We start from the raw sequence: 22,268 nt of genomic DNA, 5'->3' as shown, positions 1-22,268 counted from the left end.
GTCACACTAATATAACACAAGGCATAGAATTTTCTGTGGTGCTGGGGAAAGTCAGGGTTCTGGCATGCTAGGTAAGTAGTCTATCTCCGAATTATACCACCAACCCTTACTATTGTTTATAGCTAGGTAATATGAATCTGTAGACCTCAGTGATCATTATCTACTCCTTAACTCAGGAAAAAATGAAAAAGTATGTTAAAAGTGAAGTTTTAACTGAGATATCAAGGGATAACAGATGTGAGGCCAGATTACCATGTGTAGATTACAGTTGTGTGTGTGTGTGTGTGTATGTGTATGTGCTACCCCTGGGGTTTGAACTCAGGGCCTGAGTTCTGTACCCAGACACTGACACTCACTCTCTCTCTCTCTCTCTCTCTCTCTCTCTCTCTCTCTCTCTCTCTCTCTCTCTCTCTCTCTCTCTCTCTCTCTCTCTCTCTCTCCCTTGTTAGCACTCTACCACTTGAATCACAGCTTTCTTTACCTCTGGCTTTTTGGTCGTTAGTTGGAAAAAAGAATCTTATGCCTGAAATGGCTTTGAACTGTGATCCTCAGATCTCAGCCTTCTCAGTAGTTATGATTAGAGGTATGAACCACTGGTACCTAACTCTGACTACAAATTTTTAAGGAGTAGTTCCAAGATTTCAACAAAGCAGTCCAAGACTGGACCTTGAACCAATTTCAGCATACAGAAAGGGCTCTGAGCATGGAGAGGCTGGGTGAGCTTGCAGAATTATTTCTTTGGAGAAAGCCAGCAATGCTGAGTCACCACACTTCCCCAGCGGGAGGTAGGACTACTGCCTCCTGCCCTTAAGCCACTGGAGGAAGGACCACTGGAGAAAGTGGTTGCACTGGGCTGAGTCCATATATTCCATGTGTCTCTGGACAAGTGCCGCCTGCTTTCCAAAGCCAGGTGTGGATTATCCTGGGCTCCATCTAGTGGGCCACCCAGAAGATGCCAAGATGTGCTAGCAGGAAGCTAGAGCATCTCTGGAGACGCTCCCAGCAGAGATACTCCCTGCCCACTGGAGGGACAGGAGGGAGACAGGTCCCTGGAGACAGAAGCCTCAGAAGAGGCCACCGAATCTATGAAAGATAATCTTCAAGCACACACCGAGATCAGGAGACCCAGGGCCAGCTCAGACTGAAATTGGGTTTTCAGAACGTTCCACATTAGGTCTGGTTACTTATCACATGTGCCAAAACCAACCAACCAACTAACCAAGCACCATGAAGAAGGGACATGGGAGACATGGTGGGCATGGGAAGACAACACTCTAGTACATTTTCAGTCTTCTTTAGGAGTACTGACATTGACACATGTGCTTGTTGCATGCACACATGTACACACACACACACACACACACACACTCTGACAGGAGCTTTACAGTAAACATTTGGGGCATGTACCAAATACATGGTACTTAAACATCTCTGAGCATAGGTTTCCTCATCTATGAAATGGGCATATTCTCACTTACCTAAGAACACAGCTATGGAAAATAAGTGACACTAAATGCCCCTTGCACCCCACCCGCCTGCCAGGCAGACACAATGCGAGGCAGCTGGTAGGTAAGAGCAATGTTTACTGAGCGATACAGGACTGGGTTTACAGGAAGGGTTTACAAGGATGGAAATGTACCCCACCCGCCCGGCCACCCCCCAACACCCAGAGACTACAGTACTGAACAGTTACACACAACAGCCATTACTGGTGGGTATCTGTAACAAACGAACCATAGCATATTTATACTGTATCACATCGAGTGATTATAGAAATCCATATATATATTGCTTGTATAAAATCCTTTTTTGTAAAAAATATTTTAAAAAAAGAAAGTATAAAAACAAAACAAAACAAACAAAAAAAAAACATGTGCAGTTGCGAGCCCTGCCAGGACAGCCAGTCTGTAAACATTCGGTATGTGCTTTGGAAGGGCGCCCGCGCCTCAGTGCCCACAGCAAACTCCAGCAGGGCTGGCAAGGGGTGCGCCTGGCTGCACCTCCCATTCAGGGGCGGCAGGGGCGGCAGGGCCCCACAGTGTGCCCCTCTCCAGCTTTGCAGCAGGGTGGAGGCACAGCAGGAGCAAGATGGATTGCAGTTTGTGCTGAGTTCCCATCTCAGCTGCATTTTGGTTGCAGCTCATGGCTTTTCCTGGCCGATCAGTGGTCCCTTGGGTGGGTGTCTTGGCAGAGGTCCAGAGAGGTGTCTGAGACTGCCAGGCCAGGTGTCTCTTTGGCCCACGACTCCTGTCCTGCCTCCTTCCAGCCGGGCCCCAGGCAGGACAGCCCTTGCTACGGGCCACCTTTGGTCTCAGCGCTCGTTCCTTCAGGATTTCTTCAGCCTGCTCTTCCCTTCCCGCTGGCTCGTCTGAGTTTCACAAAGGAGTCCTCGGGGTGCTGGCTGGCTGAGCCCCTCAGTTTCTCATGCACCAAGGAGGGGCCCTCTGGGACCCCCTCCTCTCCCCTCTTTGCCTGTCCTCCTCCTTCCACTGCCTCTGCTTCCTCCTCCCGCCCCACGGTCACTTCTTGTCCAGCTGCTCCAGCAGAGGGTTGCCTTCAGCCTCGGGGGTCCTGACGCTGTCGGTCCGGACGATGCAGGTGGGGCGGTGGCGGTTCAGCATGAGGATGAGCTGCTGCCGCTCCTGCTTCAGCTCTTCGATCTGGGTCTTCAGCTCGGCGTTCATGAGCTCCAGCCGCTCTGACTCCTGCGTGGAAAACAGATCAGCCATCAGCGTTCACTAGGCTGCTCTGGAAGACGCTCTGCAGAGGACAACTCAGGGCTGCCCCAGCTGGCACCTGGGTAGCCTGCATCATCTGCTTTCTGCCTCATCTCCACCAGAGACTGAGGCTCTGGGTCAGCAGACTTTCTGAGACAGTGTTCACCATGCAGACGCTGGCCACTGGCCAGTTCAGGGCCAGCCCAGCTTGTGCTTTACTTCTCTCCTCTCCCTCAACTCACTGTAGCTTCAGTGACCTCCTAGATGTTTTCTAATGTGACCGAGGCTCTCCAGCCTCAGGGCCTTTGCACAAGATACAAAAGGTGAGGTGCAGATGGCAATAGGATGGCGAATGTATAGGAATATATTATGGGATTGATGAGTTCAGTAGGATCATGTCTTTTCACCTAAAATACATGTTCTCAGGCTATTAGTCTAGAATGATCTAAACAGACTCTTTCTTCATATCCCCTGCAATCTACAAGGTGTATCTATGGCTAGGCAACCATGGTCATCTTGCTGAATCCAAATAGACCTCAGGTGAGAGTTCCAAGGCACTTCCTGTCCACTGGAGAAGCCCTAGGGGAAGGAAGGAATTGGGAGGAGCTGGTGGGGGGCAGGGTTACCTGTTCATTTTGGGACAGGTGACTGCACAGGTGACAAGGTGCATGTCAGTTCAAGTCTCCAGGTCAAACCCTAAAAACCTGATTCTCGTGAGCGACTTTTCCTGGATGTCTGTTCACGACTTAACGCTCTCTTCAGAGCGATGTCAGTGGAAATGCCATTGATCTTGGGATGGTGGCTTTAGGCCAGTGGTACTTGCCTCTCCATCTGGAGACAGTTTTGCTTGTGGAAGCTGGAGGGGGGTCTCCCGGCAGAGCTGATGGAAATGTGCTGCCTCATAAGAGCGCTCTGGTCCAAAATGCAAAACCGGGCAGCCAGTGTCAGCCCCAGAGGAAGGTGGTCACAAATGCCAGGGGACATGCCGCCCCCACCCCAGCCCTCACAGAGTGTTCTGTGCTATCTCTGGGGTGCCAGGGGCCCCTGGGAGTTTGGAACAATTGAGAGGCAGGCCTCATGACCAGCAAACTGTTCCATAAAGGAAAATTACACACCAGCCATGATCATTAACCATTTTTAGTACACAGGCAGAGACTAAAATGGAACACGGGCCTGGTCCACAGTTCATGGAATTCTGGGAGGAAAACCAAAACGAAACCAAGGGCCCGGGGAAGGTGAGACAGACCCCGCAGAAACCCATAATGTTCTGTGACCTGCACAGTCTGTGTTGGTTTGGTATCCATTTTGGCCACTTGTTCCATGGATGTAACTTCTCACTAACCTTCCAAACATGCAGTAACTCCCTCTCCCCGCCCCGCCCACTGTTAGCTCCACCCTCAAATGGTCCCAAGCCACTGCTTCTTGGAGAGCTCAGAACTTGTAGGGTACCGGTGGGAAATGCTAGTACTCATGGCGAAGCTTCTGCTCAGGGAGGAAGGCGTCCACACAGCGAGGCAGAGCTGGCTGGGGTTTGGGGGACCATCAGAGAGGGTGAAGGAATGGGGTAACTGTGGCTTGACAGATTTGTGGAGCAGGGTAGGGAAGGTACGTCTAGTTAGGAGCCATGAATGATCAAGGACTCACACTTGGGACACAGATAAACATGGTGCCTGCAGCTCACCCAGGGCACTGTGGCATGAGGTGGGGAGGGCAGGTTCCGAGCCACATTGCAGCTCTAGAAAGCTTAGAGGTTGCCAAGCAGAAGCTAGAGCAAGTTTCTTAACTCCTCTGAGCCTCAGTTATCTGACATGTAAAAAGGCGATGATGGCAGGGATTAGATAAATGCCTTTGGGAAAAGCACTGTGTAAAGCAAAGGGTTAGAGAGGTTTAAGGGCTTTTCCCATCACAGGATGAGCAGAATGGGGCAAGGAAGGGAAAGAGAGCTTTGCAAAGAAAGCTCAGCAGGTCTTGGTGAGCTCCTAGACTTAGGGAATGAAGGAGACAGGACAAAGGGCTGACTGTGGGGTCAGGGGCCTAAAAGGAAGAAGCCTGGGAGGAGGGAACTAGAAAAAGGTGAGCACGGCATGGAAGGAGTTTGTCTGCAGGTATGGCAAGTCTGAAGCTGCATGTAGACCTACAGAATTCAACAGAACGCAGTGACCTGCTTCCTCCAAACTATCTCATGGCAGGTTGACTCTCCCTGTGGAAACCTGGGCCATACAAGGTCAATGAGGTCACACTTGGGAGTAATAGTGCACACCTATAATCCTAGCATTCAGGAAGCTGAGGCAAGAGGGTCAGACCAGCCTGGGCTACATATAGCACGTTTCCTCTGCAACTACAAATTGTGTTCAGAAATTTTTTTTTTTTTTTGCCAGTCCTGGGTTTCAGCTCAGGGCCTGAGCACTGTCCTTGGATTTTCCTCAAGGCTAGAGCTCTACCACTTGAGCCACAGCAACACTTCCAGCTTTTTTTTTTTTTCTATGTATGTGGTACCGAGAAATTGAACCTGGGTCTTCATGCATGCTAGGCAAGCCCTTTAACCACTAGGCCAAACTCCCGGCCCCCAGAAGAATCTTTTATTAACCACGGTGGGAACAGTGGTTTTATGGCTTTAGTATTTATTCACAGTTATTTATTTTTCTTGAGACAGAGTCTCCTTATAGCCTAAGTTGGACCTGAGTTTGTAATCCTCCTACCTCAGCCTCCAGAGTGCTGTGATTTGACAGGACCAGGCTGGTTTGTGGTTTTTACAATAGCAATTATTTCATGTCTTTTCCTAGTGAATGAAGAAGAAACTGGGCCAGCATGTTCTATGTGCTAATTATGAAGTAAAATGATTCTGTCAGCATTTTTGGCTATTGTTTTAACTTCCTGTCAACATTTATTGCTCTAGAAAAAAGGGAAAATGTTTGTTGCTTTAGAGCAAAATTAGTACAAATTAAGATTGTGCTCCTACACATGGCTCAGAAGCCAACAGAAAAAAATACAAGGTGAGATGCCAGGTGTTCGGGCTTTTTATCCTGGCTGCATGACCTTGGCTAAGTTACATCCCCTCTCCGGGCTTTCGTTTCCTCCCATAAAAATATGATTGGCTGAAGAGACTTGGAAGCATTGAGATTCTCTGCCGTTGTACTTTAAAAAGAACAAATTACCTTAGATCTCATAAAATAGGCACTCCACTAACTTTCTCTAAGAGTTGGGAAGCAACTAGCATAGCTTTCCAAGTTGTAGGGTGTGTCTGAATTAAAATCGTGCCTCTTGCAATCTGGGCTACTGCACACAAGTTTTCCAGAGCCTCTGAGGTGAGGCAATATGGCGGAGCAAAGGCAGTAGAAGCTCGGGGTCTTAGCCCACCGACTCGGCCACTGTTGACTGTGAGCAAGACTTTAATTTATTCCTGAGGATCCCCTCAATTATATGGGCCTCCTCATCTCCCCCCAGGGTCACTGACCACTGAAGAGAGAATGGCTGAGGAGCAGGGGTGCCATGGGAGTGTGGGATATAAGATGGCCTCACTGCTACCAAGTGCAGAGAACGTGTGGCGGCCACCCAGGGTGACAAAGAACAGATGCAGCAGGGAGGAGCCTGTGGACACAGCCCAAAGACCTGCCTCCTATATGTCCTGTAAGAATCCCAGGGACCCTGAGGTCAGGGGTGAGGGGAAGGGAGAGTTTAAAAAACAAATGACAACCAGGCACTGGTAGCTCATGCCGTAATCCTAGCTATTCAGGTGGCTGAGAGCTGAAGATTAAGGTTCAAAGCCAGCCCAAGTTTCTCTACAGTGAACCTAAAAACTGGAAGTGGTGTTATGGCTCAAATGGTAGAGTGCTGGCCTTAAGCAAAAGAGCTCAAGGGCAGGCCCCAGGCCCCGAGTTCAATCCCCCTTGACCGACAAAAATAAATGATAGGGCAATCCTTCACATCTGCAGACAGATACGGTCAGTACAGGGGTCAGCATTCATGCCAACGTTTTCTCTCATTGGACCTCACAACATGACCTTGGCTGTCAGAGTCCTCCCAGTGCAGCGAGTGCCTCCTTTGGCTCTCGAGGACCGTGTAAGTCCCAAGGGGACACTTGAGAGAATCAAGAAGATGCCAGTAATAAGCCAGAGTCACATGAGAAAACCAGAATGGCGTCTGGTACTGGCAGCTCATGCTTGTCATCCTAACTACTCAGGAGGCTGAGATCTCAAGGCTGAGGTTTGGAGCCAGCCTGGGCAGAAAAGTCTGTGGGACTCTTATCTCCCTCCAGCCACACAGCCGTCCTTGTGAATTCCCTAAGCACATCCTTAGCCACCTCTTGCCTGAGTGTGCTGCTCTGAGGACTCCTGCAGCTCACACCCAACATTCACCACCTCCTCCTCCGCTCCCCTCACAACGGACCATTGTCTCTTCCCCACACAGACCTGGCCGGGACTCCTGCCCATATTCCCACCGCACTAGGCTTCTGCAACGCAGGGCTCGGCCATGTTTCTCTTGTCTTTGGCTCCCTGTGCCCTCCTGAGGACAGGGCTGCTTCATCCATAGTGCAATGGACTCTCATCCCTGATTAGCAGGAAGGGGGGGGGGGTCTGAAAGTGATGAATGAAGTTGTGCCCTCTGCCTACTAGCAGCGTGACGTGGGTCGAGCGTCTTGGCCTCTCTGAGCTGCAGGTCAATCTCTAAAATGGAACCATGAATACCGGTCTCATTGGAATGTTTCAAGGACTGAGAGAGGCATGTGAAACATGTGGCAAACAGTGGGTGTCACTTAAGTGAAGAGTAATGAGCACCAACAACTTATTGTGCAGCTATGTTATTGAATATATTTTGTCTGCTACCTGCCAGACATGCCATGTGAACCAAGGATCCTTTCTTAGACATTTCCTATGCCTGTCTGTACCTCCCAGCTCTGCCCATGCAGATGCCTGCGATAAGGAGAGTGACAGATGATCTGCCTGTCTTGAAGGTCAGATCTTAGAAATTTCCTGAAAACATGAGCCTGGTTGAGTACCATCTCTTTCAATCGCCCCATTTTACTGCTGCTGACAATAACCATTCCACTGTCCTCAGTGTTCACAGCTTGGAAGTCTACACATGGCCGCACACTGTCCAGACTGGTGACCTGGAATGTCTCTTTACTTGGGGCAAGCAGGACAAGAGACCTGCAGATGCCCAGAGGACACCACAGCCAACCAGACTCTCTCCCTGACAGTGAACCTAGCACAACAGTAGACCTTTCGGACCCTTGCGAATCAATGAACAGAAGAACACGTGAGCCAACTGATAGATGAGGGCCAGGACAGCAATGTTCAGAGCAAAAGCTTCGAGGTTAGGCTCAGGCTTGCAGCTCAGTCCTTCCACTTAGTGGCTGAGAGACTTGGCACAAGTCACTTAACCATGGGAAAGGCAAAGAGAAGAATACACATATAATCCAGCTTTTCAGAAGCTGAAGCAGCAGGATCTCCAACTAGAAGCCAGCCTGGGCTAGATTCTGACACTGTCTTGAAGGAAAGAGAGAGAGAGGAAAAAAAGAGAAGGAAAAAAAAAGGAGAGGTGGAGAGGAGAAGAGGAAAGTAGGGAGGGAGGGCTAGAATGAGAAACAGAGGAAGGGAAAGAAGAAAGGAGAGAGCAATGGGGAGCAAAGCATGACTGATCTTCATTCAGAGCTGGCCTCTGGTCCCCCTGGTCACGGGGAGAAGGTCAGCCCAGCCAGGACTCAGGAACTCCACCTACAGTGACGAGAAGGAGCATTCCCTTCACAAAAGCACTCTTTCCACTGCCGCGTGCATCAGGACTCACCCCCAGAAAACTAACTGGCAGTCAGGAGGAATCAACCAGAGTAATGCATTCCCGGACAGCAGTCAGTCAGCACCCAGGGTCTAAGCTCAGTGCAGAGGAACCTGGACTGCATTTCCAGGGACCTGAAGCTTCAGCTGCTTCAGGCTGTTCTGTTTTAGGAGGGCTGGAGGTTCACGGATGGGTGGAAGATAATGCAGGCAAGGGCCAAGGCCATGTGGAGGTAGGCTTCCACCACATCTGATGATGCGCTGGGGTACTGAGAGCCCCAGTCCCTGCAAAGGCAGACAGGCCACTCTGCTCACCCGCCCCCGACCAGCCACAGGCTCACCCGCTGCAGAAACTCCGTCCGCTCCTTCTTCTTGTTCCGGCATCTGGCTGCTGCCACTTTGTTCTTCTCCCGGCGCCTTTTCCTTCGCTCTTCTTCCTCGTCTAACTGTGAGGGCACAGAGCCACGATTAGACTCGGAGGTGGGCTTTTAGGAGGTGGACTTTGAGTGGGGTACAGCCTTGCCCACTGACATATGGACAGCTCCCCCACCCTAACCCAGCATGCACTGCCTGCCAGCCCACTGTCCTCAGCCAGCTGAGCTCCTTGGATGGGAGCCCAATAGGGGCATCCTTGGAGGAGCCCACATCCTGCCAGGGAAGGGTACCTGGCTCTGCCAGGATTCCGGAGCTGGGAGCATATGGGAGCACACACACGCACACACAAGAGCACAGGGGTGAGCTCAACAGGTGGGTAGAACAACTTGTTCTTTTGCCAAGGCCTGTGGGCATAATTTTCTTGGCCAGCAATTCCTAGGCACTTCCTTTTAAAGTGCCTTGGGCAGGACACAACTTCCCATGCTGCCCCACCTCCTGCGGCCTCTGGGGTGTCTTTAACACCCCCCTCCTTTACCTTCTGTTGGGATTGTAAACCTTCACCTCCTCTCGTGATATACCTCCCTCTTGCAACTTCCACAGTTCAGATCTATTTCCTTAAGCTGTCATGTCCCAGCCTCTCTGCCCTGCAGGACACCAGCTGGGAGACAGCTTAAAGGTGCCAGAACAGGCATGCTTCTCTCCTAGAACATGCTGGAAGCTCACGATGCATGGAATCAGGCCCAAGGAAGGGCAGAGGAGACAAAAACTCAATGCCCACCCACTGTGCACATGATGGCTCTACAGTAACAGCAAGGGCTGCCTCTGTTGCCTGAGTACTTTAACTGGCCATCCTTGGATGCACACAGTTAAGGGTACTGTCCCATTTGTAGATGGTGAGACCGAGTCCAGCAGAGCTCCTTTTAGTCCAAGGTCATTTAACAGAGAAATGTCAGAGGGAGGATCTGAACTTAGATTTCCCCGGCATCAACCTTCTGGCTTTTGACCACTGGCTGGCACCACAGTCCATCAAAGCACTTTGGCATGGTGCCTCCTGCTGTTCATTAACTACTAGGAAAATCTGGAGGTTTCAAGAGGCCAACTGGGCTGGGGACAGCTCAGAATCAGAGGCCACTGGAGAAGCTGCTGCACAGCCAAGGCTTGCTAACTCTCTCACTTCTTGGCAGGCCAGGAGTGTGGAAGGTGACTGAAGCCCAAGGACTTCAACAAGGTCTCAGCCCAAAGGGCCATGAGCCAGGAAAGTAAGCAGTCTTTCTCCACACAGTCCCAGCATGCTCTTGGAGCTTGGGACAGAGGACAAGCCCCCAGCAAAGCACTATGGCCAATGGCAGAAGTGTTGACCAGGAAAGAGAGCTACTTTCTCATCTACCACCTCCTCTGCCTTCCTCCCTGACCCCCGCCTCACTACCACCCAGGGGAGGCTGCTGGAAAGGTGCCTCAATCACCCAACACCTCCCAGCCCTGCGGCCTCCTTTGAAAGGGAACCAGAAGTGACAGTTCCTCTGGCTGACCTGCATTTAGGAACACAGAAACCTGGCCAGCGTTGATTCCACCCAAACTCAGCCTCACCCCTCTGTAGGCCGAGGTAACCGTGACGACAGGCAGAGGGAAGGAACTGGAGGAAGTGGCTGGCAGCGCAATCACTCCTCTGCCAAGAGGGTTTGCCCACAAACTGCCAATGCGAAGTGTACAGCTTAGGCCTGCCCCTGGCTGGCCCCAGGACATACAGCCTCTGTCCCCAAGTCCTGGTCCCACTCCTACCCAGCAGAGGGCCTAATTCCATGGTCAGGAGCAGCAGACACAGAAAGATCCCAGGGTCATCCTGATGCTCAGACAGTGGGGCTGCTCTACCCACCTGCTGCAGCCAAGTGCATTCCCTTCTGCTGCTCCCCTGTACCCCAACTCCAGACAGCCAAGCCCTCTTGACCCCTACAGAAGGGGTCTTCCTGTCCACACTTGTAAAATTATTCATCCTTCAAGAGGAGCTGTCACCTCTTCCAGGAAGGTTGATTCTGCTTCCCAGAGAGAATCAGCTGGCTTGTCAATGCTGACACAACATTGCAAGACTCAAGTATCCCACCATGATCCCCGATTATACAGACATTTGGCAGGTAGAACAGGGACCCACTGAGCATGTGGTTAGGTAGGGCTCAACACACATTGCTCAGATGAATGAATGGAACAGAGGACGCTAAAAAGAGGCTGCAGGCTTGGATTCTTTAACTATAAACACGCTTGCATTTGTCTGGCCTTTTCTGCTAGTCTGGTGTCTTGTTTGCCCAGGCCCAGCAATACTTGGAATTAGGGTCTTGTCTCCCCAGTTGTGCACTGGCTAGGCAGAATCTAGATTCATAAGCGCAGCCCACAGTGGCTGTAGAAAACCTGCACAAATCTCCAGAGGGGAGGGGGGACAGGATCAATCAGTGTGTGCTTAAATCCAAAGCCTCAGTTCCACAGCAGCCAGCCCCTCCCCCCCAGCTCCATCCAGGCTGCAAGAAAGATGTGGGCCCAAAGCCTCTCACCACACCTTCCTCATTAAAATGGAGCAGTTTTTTCCTGAACCCTCCTGCTGCTGTTTCAGAGCTGCCCAGAGAAGATGCAAGGCACAGCTGTGGAAATCCTCCTAGAATTCGTAGCTCTTGGCCTTCTCCATTGCCACAGCTACTGGCTTCTCTCACCAGTGCCTGCACTGGTATCAACAGGGTCCCTTGGGGTATCTGTCTTCCCCTACCCCTTCTCCTGCTTCCCTACCTGCTACCTCCTGAAGCTTTGAAAGCATTTGGACAGAGCACGTAAGAGATGGTGGAATGTTTTCACGATACACAGGGCTCAGAATCTGAAACCAGAACCCCAGGTGGGAGATGACAATGTTCTCCACAAACACAGCTGGAAGAACCAGGATATCAGAGGAGGAGGCAGCTTGACGAAGCTCCTAGAAAGAGATGGGGCTGGGGCTTCGGCCTGTCATTCCCTCTTCTCAAACATGGTTCTGGCTGTTTTCCCCCAGATCCCAAGAGGGCCCAAAGGCAGAGGAGTCTGTGCTGGGAGTGAGGGGCACTGCTCCATGCTTTGCATCAGAACCACCATCAGAGGAGCCGGGTGTTGATACCCCACCCCTCCTCAGAGTCCATTCTAAGCCCCTGCTGAGAACCAAGGAAGCCAGTGGCTGAGCAAGCTCCCAAGGGATGACTGGAACTGGGCTATTTGCCTTCCTGGCATTTGAAGGTGGACTCAAGAGATTCTGAGCACTAGATTGGGTCCATACAGAACTACCAACTTCAGCTATATTCCCAAGGCAGCAAGGGCAGGCTGTGCAAGCTGAGAGATTTTACAGAGAGCAGAGAGCAACACATTATAGGAGAGAGAGAAACAGAAAGGAAGCCAGGTCTGAGTGGACAGGCAAAGTGCCCGAGGCCCACAATGGAGGCCCCCACTCTCAGGCATTCTTCTTTGACATGGGGAGGCCCCTCACATGAGGAGGAAGCTTACCTTGATCTACCCCCTAAGAGACATTTCTAGAAAGAGACAGAAATGGTGGGTGGAAGGCAGAGGGAAAAACAAAAGCAGGGATATGGTTTCCTAGCTGATGGTATAGACAAAGGACAGGGGAAAGGCAGAAGGCATGCCAAGAAAGGACTCATCGCCTAAGATAATACCTTTTCTTGGGGTTCCCCAAACCTCTCCTTTGGCCTAGAGTAAATCTGAGATGTTTCTGCCAAAATGCTCAGGACACCAGAGTCCTGTCTTTGTAGAGTTAGACGATGCCCGGGGATAATGGAGGGGCAGAAGATGGTTTGCAGTGTTCTAAGGGAAAAATCCTGCTCTGCAGCTTCTAAAACTACCCATAAAGAGGGGCAGAGCCTGGATGAAGAAGGGCCCACAAAGAACAAAGCAAACAACACCAACCAATGAATGAATGAACAAAGATGAGCGCATATATATGTTTATATATAATGGATAGTACCCACTTATAAAGAAACAGGCAAGCTGAAGGACATCATATTGAGACAAGTAAAAAAAAAGAAACAAAACACGTATCATTTGTTTTCACTCATGCATGGAAACCTAACCTAAAAGACATACTTATTCATAGACATGTACATACATGCATATATCTACTTGTGTAATTATATTTTTGGATAAACATACAAGTGTCAAATTAAAGAACTACTTAAGAGAAGGGGAGAGAAAAAAGGAAAGCTAGAGGGTAAAGAACTTTAAAATACACTAACTGCCAGGCGCTGGTGGCTCATACCTGTAATCCTAGCTCGACAGGGGGCCGAGAGCTCATGGTCATGGTTCAAAGCCAGCCCAGGTAGAAGAGTCTGTGAGACTCTTATCTTCAATAAATTACCAAAATACCTAGAAATAAAGCTGTGGCTCAAGTGGTAGAGTACTAGCTTTGAGTAAAAGAAGCTCAGGGACAGTGGCCAGATCCTCAATTCAAGCCCCAGCAACACCCCCCCAAAAAAAACATTGCAATATATGAAAATAACACAGAGAACCCCATAGAAGCTGTTCACCATTAGGGGGAAGAAACAGGACAGGCTCTGTTGGGGAGCAGGGAACTAGCAGGAAGGGGTTGTGCTAACAAGGAAAGTGAATGAGGATTAATATGGTCCAAATAGATTATTTGCATGTATGGAAACAGAACAATGAAACCTGTTGAAATCGTTTAGAAAGGGGGTGTAGTATAGGAAGGTGACAGAGCGGTGAAATTGATTGGTAATTATTCATTCTTGTATGAGCAGAAATGTCACAGTAAAATCTCCCCTAGATAATACACGCTAATAACAACAACAAAGCAAACAGAAGGGCCCCCAGAGGGGAGGGGTAGGAGGAATGAACCCCTCAAACTCTCCTACTGTTGGTGCCTCCCACTGGCCAAGCTCTGCTGGAACCCAGAGTGCAAGGGAGGCTGGCTGGGTTATGTAGTCCACTGTGATAGGCCACTTGGCACAGGGTGGGTAGGAATGGTATGAGAATGCCTGGCACCTGGTTCCATGTGACTGACAAGCCCACCCCCAGTATTAGTGCCCACCTGGAATGCCAGGCAGGAGACAACAACAGTAACTGCTGAGCAACTCACAAGACCAGGGGCATCCTTACCCAGAACTCCTACAAACACTGTCCAGGTCAGGCCTCGTAAGTACCTCAAGACTCAAAGTGTGGTCCGTGGCCAGCTGACGGCCCATTAGAAGTACCCCACCCCAGACCCACGGCACTGCAATCTGCCAGGTGATCTGTGTGCTCAGGAGGCCATTAAGGTTGCTGGCTGTTGCTCTCGGCAAACACGTTCCACCCTCGGGTGTCCTTATTTCATAAACATCACCGCAGCCAACTACCCAAAACAAACCTGGAAGTCTTCCTAAATCACTCTCCTCCCACAGTCCATTTAGCAGCTTGGAAGGTTCCACCTGCAAAATACATCTCTGAGCCAACCCACACTTCATCCCTGCTGTCTCTACCCAGATCCAAGCCTCACTACCCATGCCCTAGCCCACGGTGATAGCTCCTAAAGACTCTCCTTGATTAAAATGAAGTCAGCCCGGCCTGCCTCTCCCAGAGTCAAGTTTTCCACACCCACTCAACTTCCACAGGCAGGGCTTCCAGCTTCTTCCAAAAACTACCAACTTCATCCCTGCCCCTGGGTTTCCGCTTGCTCTCCTTCCTGCTAGGACTTCTTGCTGGTCACTGCCCTTTTAGCGTCCCCTGATTGACTTCCTTCCAGGTGCTTTTCACTAATTGCACTTAACCTTTTCCACCTATGTATCTGCCCGTCGTTTGTCAGTCTCCCTCAGAGAATGCTGCTGTCTATTTATAGTTAATCTATTTACAGAAATATTTTAGTCTATCTTCACTGCTACCATGCAGCCAGTAGAGCCGAGAATGACACAGAAAGGGCCTTCAATGGAGAACTTTGATTTCTCTCTGTTGGTGAAGGATCTAGGAGAGTTCTATTCTTCTCCCTCTTGTATAGACAAAGAAATCGTATCAACGCTGTGGGGAATGGTCAGATAGCTCAAGATTCCAACTCAAGTCCTCTAGTCCCAGAACCCAAGTGCTCTTGAGTTTTGAAAGGCAGTTGTCGGGGTGTACCACCCTCCCAGATAACAGGACCGTTAAGCCTTTCCAGCTATAATCTCATGAGAATCTTTCAACAATAACGATGACTGAAAATGGCTTTTTCCTCTTTGGATCTTTCCAAGTTCAAAGGTGGCTCACACCTGTAATCCTAGCTCCTCAGGGGGCCGAGATCCAAGGATCATGATTGGAAGCATGCCCTGACAGGAAAGTTTGTGAGACTCTCCTCTCCAACTAACTACCAAAAAGCCAGAAGTGGAGCTATGATTCAAGTGGTAGAGTGCTAGACTTGTGCAAGAAAAAAAGATCATTGCATGTTGAACACAGACATGGAACATTTTAGCTATGTGGCTAAAGGAAGAAGCCTCCCTGGCTTCTCTCACTCTTAGTCTTATTTCTCAGGTCCCATCTACAGGTCATCAAGCTTTGACACAATGACAATAGTAGTCCTGTGTGACTTTGAATTGTGACATTTCATAGCCATTTTCATCATTATACCTTGTAAGATCCAAGAGACAGAAAGAGAAAGGAATAACATGGTCAGCCTCAGGCACAAAATACAGAAACTCTCGCAAGCTGGAGCTGGTGGCTCACACCTGTAACACCAGCTACTCAGGAGGTTGAGATCTGAGGATCTAGGTTCAAAGCCATCCTGGGCAGGAAACTGTGAGACTCTTCTTTCCAATTAACCACCAGAAGTGGGGCTATAGCTCTAAGTGGTAGAGCACTAGCCTTGAGCAAGAGAGATCAGGGACAGTACCCAGGCCCAAGTTCAAGCCCTATGACTGACAATAACAACAAGAGCATCTGAACAGGCAGCAGGTAGAGATGGGAACTCGCCCAGCAGTAACTAGAGCAGCAGATGGGAGACAAAGGGCTTCATCTCAAACTGAGAAATGCAGCCTCTATGGATATCTAACACTCTGTGATGACAGTGCCTGCTTTGAGGTCTTCAAGGACTGAGTTCTGTTGTATCCCAACCACTGAGATGGGACTTGAACTGGCCACAATAAAGTCACCAGCACTCAGTGAACTGAGCTAGAAGTCATTTTAATAGCTGCGCAAAGACTGCTCTCCACCTTCGGGCTAGAAGAGAACAGCCCCGAGCTTCAGTAGGGCTGAGTTTTTAAAGGTAAAAACCACATGCAGGTGGTCATAACTATATGCAGGTGGTTGTCACTGCATGATGTCACCACATGGTGACCTAATAACCACAAGGACGAAACTATACGCAGGTGGTCAAGCAGGTTAAGCATCTCTACACAAACAGAATTTGTGGCTAAGCTTGACAGGTTATTTCAAGTTCTTCCCAGAAGCTCTGCTATCGACTGGCTGTGCATGTCTGGGTAAGCAACTGTGTCTCTCTGAGACTCTATTCCTAATGGAAAACACAAAACCCCAGACCAGGCCTGGAACATGACAAGGGTTCTGCAAATGTGCAGTTCCTTGGCCTTCGCAGGCGGCAGTTAAGCAGCTATTGCTCCCAGGGCACACTCAGCTGCCTCTTTGTCAAAATATGGCACAGAGAGGAGATCTGGAGAAAGGAAGAGGCCATGTGGAACAGTTCTGCAGGCTTCAATTCTAGATCTGGGCCTAAAGCCACCAGCCAGGCCCATAAGACCACCCCTAACCCCCACAAGGAGGGGCCACATTTCAACACCAGGGACCCGCAAGCACCCTGGGAAGTAAACACCCGAATGCCAAACATACCAGACATTCCCCCACATAAACAGGCTGCACAGAGCCAGGGGCTGTGGTCCCTCCCCACTCTCCCCAACAACAAAGTAGGGCAGTCCAGGGGTGAGGCCTCTGCTAGGCCACTGGGGAGCCTGCTGGACCCACAGCCTCCTCTGCCTCTTGCAGGGAGGAATGAGGAAATCCTGGGGTCCTGGCCCAATACCCTCCTTGACCTCCAGCAGCCTTAGGGCCAGGCCTCCCCACCAGTATCTCCCCAGGGGCTGAGATATTGGAGACTGTCTGCTCAGCACCTCTCCCCTCCAGCCAGCCTTTCTTGCTTAAATGGCCAAGTCTGGACCTCAGCTGCTTCAGTGTCCAGTGGCAGGTCTTTAAAAGCAAATTAAGACACATGGTCAGACTAGGGCTGGGGCTGGAGGCGGAGCCAGGAAGTAAGTAGCCATTAGTGGCTGGAGGGGGCTGGGCGGATTCCCTGGATGGCTTCCCCACCCCCACCCCAGCCACTCAGGCTCAGGTTATCAAATCTTCCGAGTTTTAAGACTAGCTGAAACTATGAAGTTTTAAAGTAAAAATCTCCTCTATTTTTCCCCCACATTGCCAACTAATTCTATTCTGAAAGGAACCTGGTGTGTGCCAAACACAACACATCTGTGCACTTCACCGACCCGTGGCTGCTAATGTACAGCCTTCGGCCCATACCAGCTCCCAGCAGGGTTTGTCACCAGAAGCCTGGGGCTCTAGCATCACAGTTTCCCACTCTGGAACTTGGGGTCAATCATGTCACCTCTCTGGGCTTTCGGGTCAACTTTAATGATTACCAGAGCCCTGCTTCTCAGTAGCCTTCGAACTCCTAGGAGCTCATGTTAACGAAGAGCAAATGAGATTTGATTCCATGACATCAGGCTGCCCCTGCATGGCTGGCTGGACTCAAACCTTTCCCCGGCTCTCTCATTCATTCACCATCTCACAAGGTGGTGTGGGCCTGATGGCCAGGAGCTGTTTGTTCCCCTGCGCCCTCTTAAAGAAGGTTCAATGTGTTATCTGAGTACCGGTGACTTATGCCTATAATCCTAGCTCTTCAGGAGACTGCGTTCCTGAGGATGGTTGTTTTAAGCCAGACACGTCAACACCACCTAGACATGTATTAGAACTGTAGATCTCCGCTGGTCACTACAGAATCTCATCTAAAATCCTGGCTATTCAGAAAGCTAAGATCTGGAGGGTTGCAGTTCAAAGCAAGTCTGGGCAGAAAAGTTTGTGAGAATACATCTCCTAAAAAATCAGCTCAAAGTCAGGCTGGATATAGGGTTCCCCTGGTGGACCCCCAGCCGAGCAAGCAAAACTAAGCAAGCCTGAGTTCAAATCTTGATATTAGGAGGGTGGGAAGGAACAAAGTTTTCCTCCAAAACTCTTAGAGCCAGAAATGGGCTCTTCCAAGAACTAAGACCCTTTTCTAGAATCTTATGGGTGAGGAAAGAGGCTCTGGGAAGTACAGGGCACGCTCCAAGCTCACACGGGGCCCTCAGGGACAAGTTTAGAGGACACTGTTCAGCCCACCTTCTTGGGCCTCCTTCCTGGGCCTGTACATGGTTCCTGTTCCTGCATTCTCTCAGCCATTAGTCTACAACACGTCTGTCCCCCTGACCTCTTCGACGGGTCCTTTCCCTGCCCTTTCGGGGTTGCCCGCTGCTTTCTCATGTCACAGGAACAACTTCTGTGTCATCATTTTATCTTCTCCTGCAGTGGCTCCACCTGCTCACAAATCCCAACGCATCCCTCATTTCCAGACCTGAACACCAGGCGCAAGCAGAAAGTCCAAGGCAACTATTTTTCTGCCCCCAAACTTTTACTCCCCACTGGCTCCACACCACCTAGCCCTTAGAGCTAGGAACTCAGGCACCACCCTCACCTTCCTTCCTATCTCCAACTTTGAATGTACAGGCTACTAATTCCACACCCTAAATCCTTCTCAGTCCATCTCCAATGCCACCTTCTAAATTCGCTTCTCCCATGTTTCTTCTCCACTGGACCTTTGGGACAACCTCCTAGGAGATCTCTTGATCACCCAGCCCAGCCACTGCAGGGACCTTTCTGAAATGTGAACATGACCAGTTAAAGGTAATGGTGGCCATTCTTGCCTTCAGGATAAAGCCCACGATGCTCACGATGTCACTGATTGCCTGTGACCTTGGCTCCCCTGTTGGCTGCACCAACAACTGCCCTCTGAAATGCTGAGCTTTTATCTGCTTCATGCTTCCCAGGTCTGCATGTCCCCCTGGGCTTGTTTGTCATGTCTCCTGACACTCAGCTGGAGTAACCCTCCCTCCCCCGAAATCCTCCTGATATCATAACCTTCCAGATCAAAATGTCCCTGCACTCCATCAAACTCTGAGCTTGTACGCTACTGTGAGAGGTACTCTGCCCTCTTTTTCTCTTGTCTCCTCCAGGAAACTGCGAGTTTGGTATAATAACCTGGCAGGCTTAGCTGCCAAATAGTTGTTGTTTTTGTAAAAATGCTTAACCTGCTCGACCACCTGTGTGTGGTTCCATCCTTGTGGTTACTGACTGTGGGCATCAGAAGGTGATATCATATGATGGCGATCACCTGGGCGTAGTTATGCACACCTACCTACATGTGCTGTTTACCTTTAAAAGCTCAGCCCCACTGAAGCTCGGGGCCGCTCTCTATCAGCCCAAAGGTAGAAAGTAGCTGCTGCCTGTGCTGCAATTAAAATGACTCCTAGCTCAGTTCACTGGTGGTAATGACTCCATTGCTGAAGGGATCAGGGCCTCCAAAGTGGTTGGGATATTACATTTTGGAGACGAAGCTGGTAGTAGACAAAAATAGCAGTGCTTACTAAATGTTTCTACAGGGAGAGAAAGGCCTGATCTATAGAGCTGGTGACCTGAACAAGGACCCGGGATTTTGACTCCAAGCCCAATGCTCTTGTGTCCCCATTGCCACAAGAAAGCCTAATACATTCACCTATGAGCAAACCCACATCCTAGAGCAGTGCTCATTCAAAACCCCTTGGCCCACCACCTAGAGAAGACTGAGGACCTGCCAGAGTGGCTGGCAGCTGCCAGAGCTCCGGGACACCATGGGAAGAAGTGGGGCTGTAAACTAAGTTCCACTTCAAGGTTCCAGAGCTGCCCAGGCTAGAGATCCTGTATCCCCACTGCATCACCAGGCCAGAAAGCCAGCTTCAGAAGAGAATCATCTGCTCAAGTTTTCCAGGCTGGTGGCGGTGGGAAGTCCCATAGCAGAACCAGCCAGAACACTGCTTTCTGGGAAAAGGGAAGGGATGACTCCTTTATGAACAAAAAGCCTGCCGTCCTATGTTCTCAGTATCGTCAGGCCCACATGTACTTCTATCCAACCAATTTCTCCAAATCTCAGCGTTTTTCTGACCTTGACCTCCTCCTCTCCCAAGCTGCCTCATCCACAGGAAAAACCTTCTGGGTATTCTTAAGAATCTATAAAGCAATAGGTGCCAGGTGTGGTTTATAAACAGATAGAGATAGGCTTTTCTCTCAAAAAGCCATGGAGGACAGCACATTTCCATGGCTAAAAAGGTAACATTTTGTCTGGATCAAGGTCTCGAGAAGCTGGCTGGATAGGGTGACACCCATTTACCCAAAGTCCTGCAAAAGAAAGAGCAAACACTGTTTCTGCAAAAGTGACAAGTCCAGGAGAGGTAGGAACAAACACCATGGCCCAGGCAGAAACCATAACATGGAAAAGAATTCTAGACAATAACAGCCAGGAAAGCTGGAGAAAGACTATCTGGAAAAGGAAGAAGCTTTCTGTTTCAGGCTCCTTTCACATTTAGCTCAGTGGGGTTTAGGATCCTACTAGGCCATAATCTATCTTCTTGCTCAATTGGCAGTCACTTCAAAAGATGATCTAGGGCCCGGGAGTTTGGCCTAGTGGTAGAGTGCTTGCCTAGCATGCATGAAGACCCGGGTTCGATTCCTCGGTACCACATACATAGAAAAAAAGCCAGAAGTGGTGCTGAGGCTCAAGTGGTAGAGCTCTAACCTTGAGAAAGTCCAAGGACGGTGCTCAGGCCCTGAGCTCAAGCCCAGGACTGGCAAAAAAAAAAAAAAAAAAAAAAGATGATCTAGAAGCCAGTGGCTTATATCTATAATCCTAGCTAGTCAAGAGACAGAGATCTGAGGATCCCAGTTTGAAGCTAACCTGAACAAACAAATCCAAAGAGACTATTGGTTCCAACTAGCTGGCAAAAAGCCAGAAGTGGAGGTATGGCTCAAGTGTTAAGAGTGCCAAGCTTGAGAGGGTGAAAGGGTAGAAGCTAAGCTAATGAGTTCAAGCCCCACTAGTGGCATGAAAAAAAAGAAAGTGACCCCCCCTCCCACAATGCCCTTATCACATCCAAGGAAAGGAGACAGCACACATTAAGTAAGGAAAATCCCATCTTCTTCTCAAAAAGTGAATAATCCAGTTAAAATAGATTCTTTAGCAACAACACCAGCACATGGTGTACAATGCCTGGATTACACTGAGTCAGAAGAAAAATGGAGATCCAAGCTCCTGCAAAACCACGGTGTACAAGTAAAGGAAAATGTAGTCGTTGTGGAGAATACTTATGAGCAGGATTGTTCTGAAAGCCTGCACTGGCCAAGTAGAAGACCATTTCAGTTGCCAACCCATTAAAGCCTGTGAAAGCGATTTGTCTTTCATCATGAAGGTGAAAAACAAGGTCTTTGGCTTAATTATTCTTCTCCCACAGCAGTTCTGTTTCATCTGTATGCAAGCATGCGGCTAACACGAGGATTTCAGCCAGTTCCTTTCAGGCACAAGGCATAGAGAGTGACAGATTGCCCAGCAGAATAGTGACCTTGTTGTATCCCAGATGACATTCAGGTGAGACTTGAACCCAGAGCATTAGGTCAGCAGCACTCAGTGAACCAAGCTAGGAGTCACTTTAATAGCTGCATAGAGACTGCTCTCCACCTTCGGGCTGGAAGAGAACAGCCCTGAGCTTCAGTGGGGCTGAGTTTTTAAAAGTAAACACCACACTCAGGTGATCATAACCACACACAGGCGGGTGTCACTCACTGCATGACGTCACCACGTGGTGCCCTATGTCAATAACCACAGGACGAAACCACATACAGGTGGTCGAGCAGGGTAAGCATTTTTACAGAAACAGAATCTGGCAGCTAAGCTTGGCAGGTTATTCCAACCTCTACATTGAAGGTTCTGTCCACCAGATAAGAAAAATCCCAGCCATGGCCACAGGCTGAATGCACAACCTGGAACCCTGGCCTAGAAGTTGGGAGGAGTGTTTACCGGGAAGGATGGATATAAGGAGGAAGATACAATGCAAGTTCTGGAAGGGCTTGGCCATACAAAGGCAGATTTGGTGGGATAGCTCCCTCTGGTCAGGGACACAGTGCGACTCCCCCATTCTTAGGCAGGAGAAACAACAGACTTAAGTTCCTGTGGCATCAAAGCAGTTCACCAGATGACCAGCCACTTAAGGTCCCTTAGGCTTTGGACCTGGCAGTGCCACGTCAAAGAGCTCAAGACATGGAACGAATTGGCTTGGAACCACTGAGTCAGAGAGAACCCTCCCCCTTC

At 49.7% G+C, this 22,268-nt stretch overlaps 1 protein-coding gene across 4 annotated transcripts in view; it reads right to left on the bottom strand.

Annotated features, from left to right (window-relative positions):
• Positions 1–1,659: 1,659 nt before the first annotated feature.
• Positions 1,660–22,268, bottom strand: part of Jdp2 (Jun dimerization protein 2) — a 40,492-nt gene continuing 19,883 nt past the window's right edge. For all 4 annotated transcript variants that reach the window (XM_090344508.1, XM_090344510.1, XM_090344509.1 and 1 more), the window contains exons 3-4: positions 8,830–8,934; positions 1,660–2,705 (exon numbers count right to left, since the gene is read on the bottom strand). In XM_090344508.1, coding sequence (XP_090200634.1) covers positions 2,520–2,705; positions 8,830–8,934 — 291 coding nt within the window. In that variant the 3' untranslated portion in view covers positions 1,660–2,519. The remainder of the gene's footprint in view (positions 2,706–8,829; positions 8,935–22,268) is intronic.

This window comes from Megascapheus bottae, chromosome 14 (genome assembly GCF_031878675.1).
Source record: "Megascapheus bottae isolate mThoBot1 chromosome 14, mThoBot2.hap1, whole genome shotgun sequence".
NCBI lineage: Eukaryota > Metazoa > Chordata > Mammalia > Rodentia > Geomyidae > Megascapheus > Megascapheus bottae.
The sequence above is the reverse complement of the archived record's forward strand: the minus strand, read 5'-3'. Positions and strand labels throughout refer to the sequence as shown.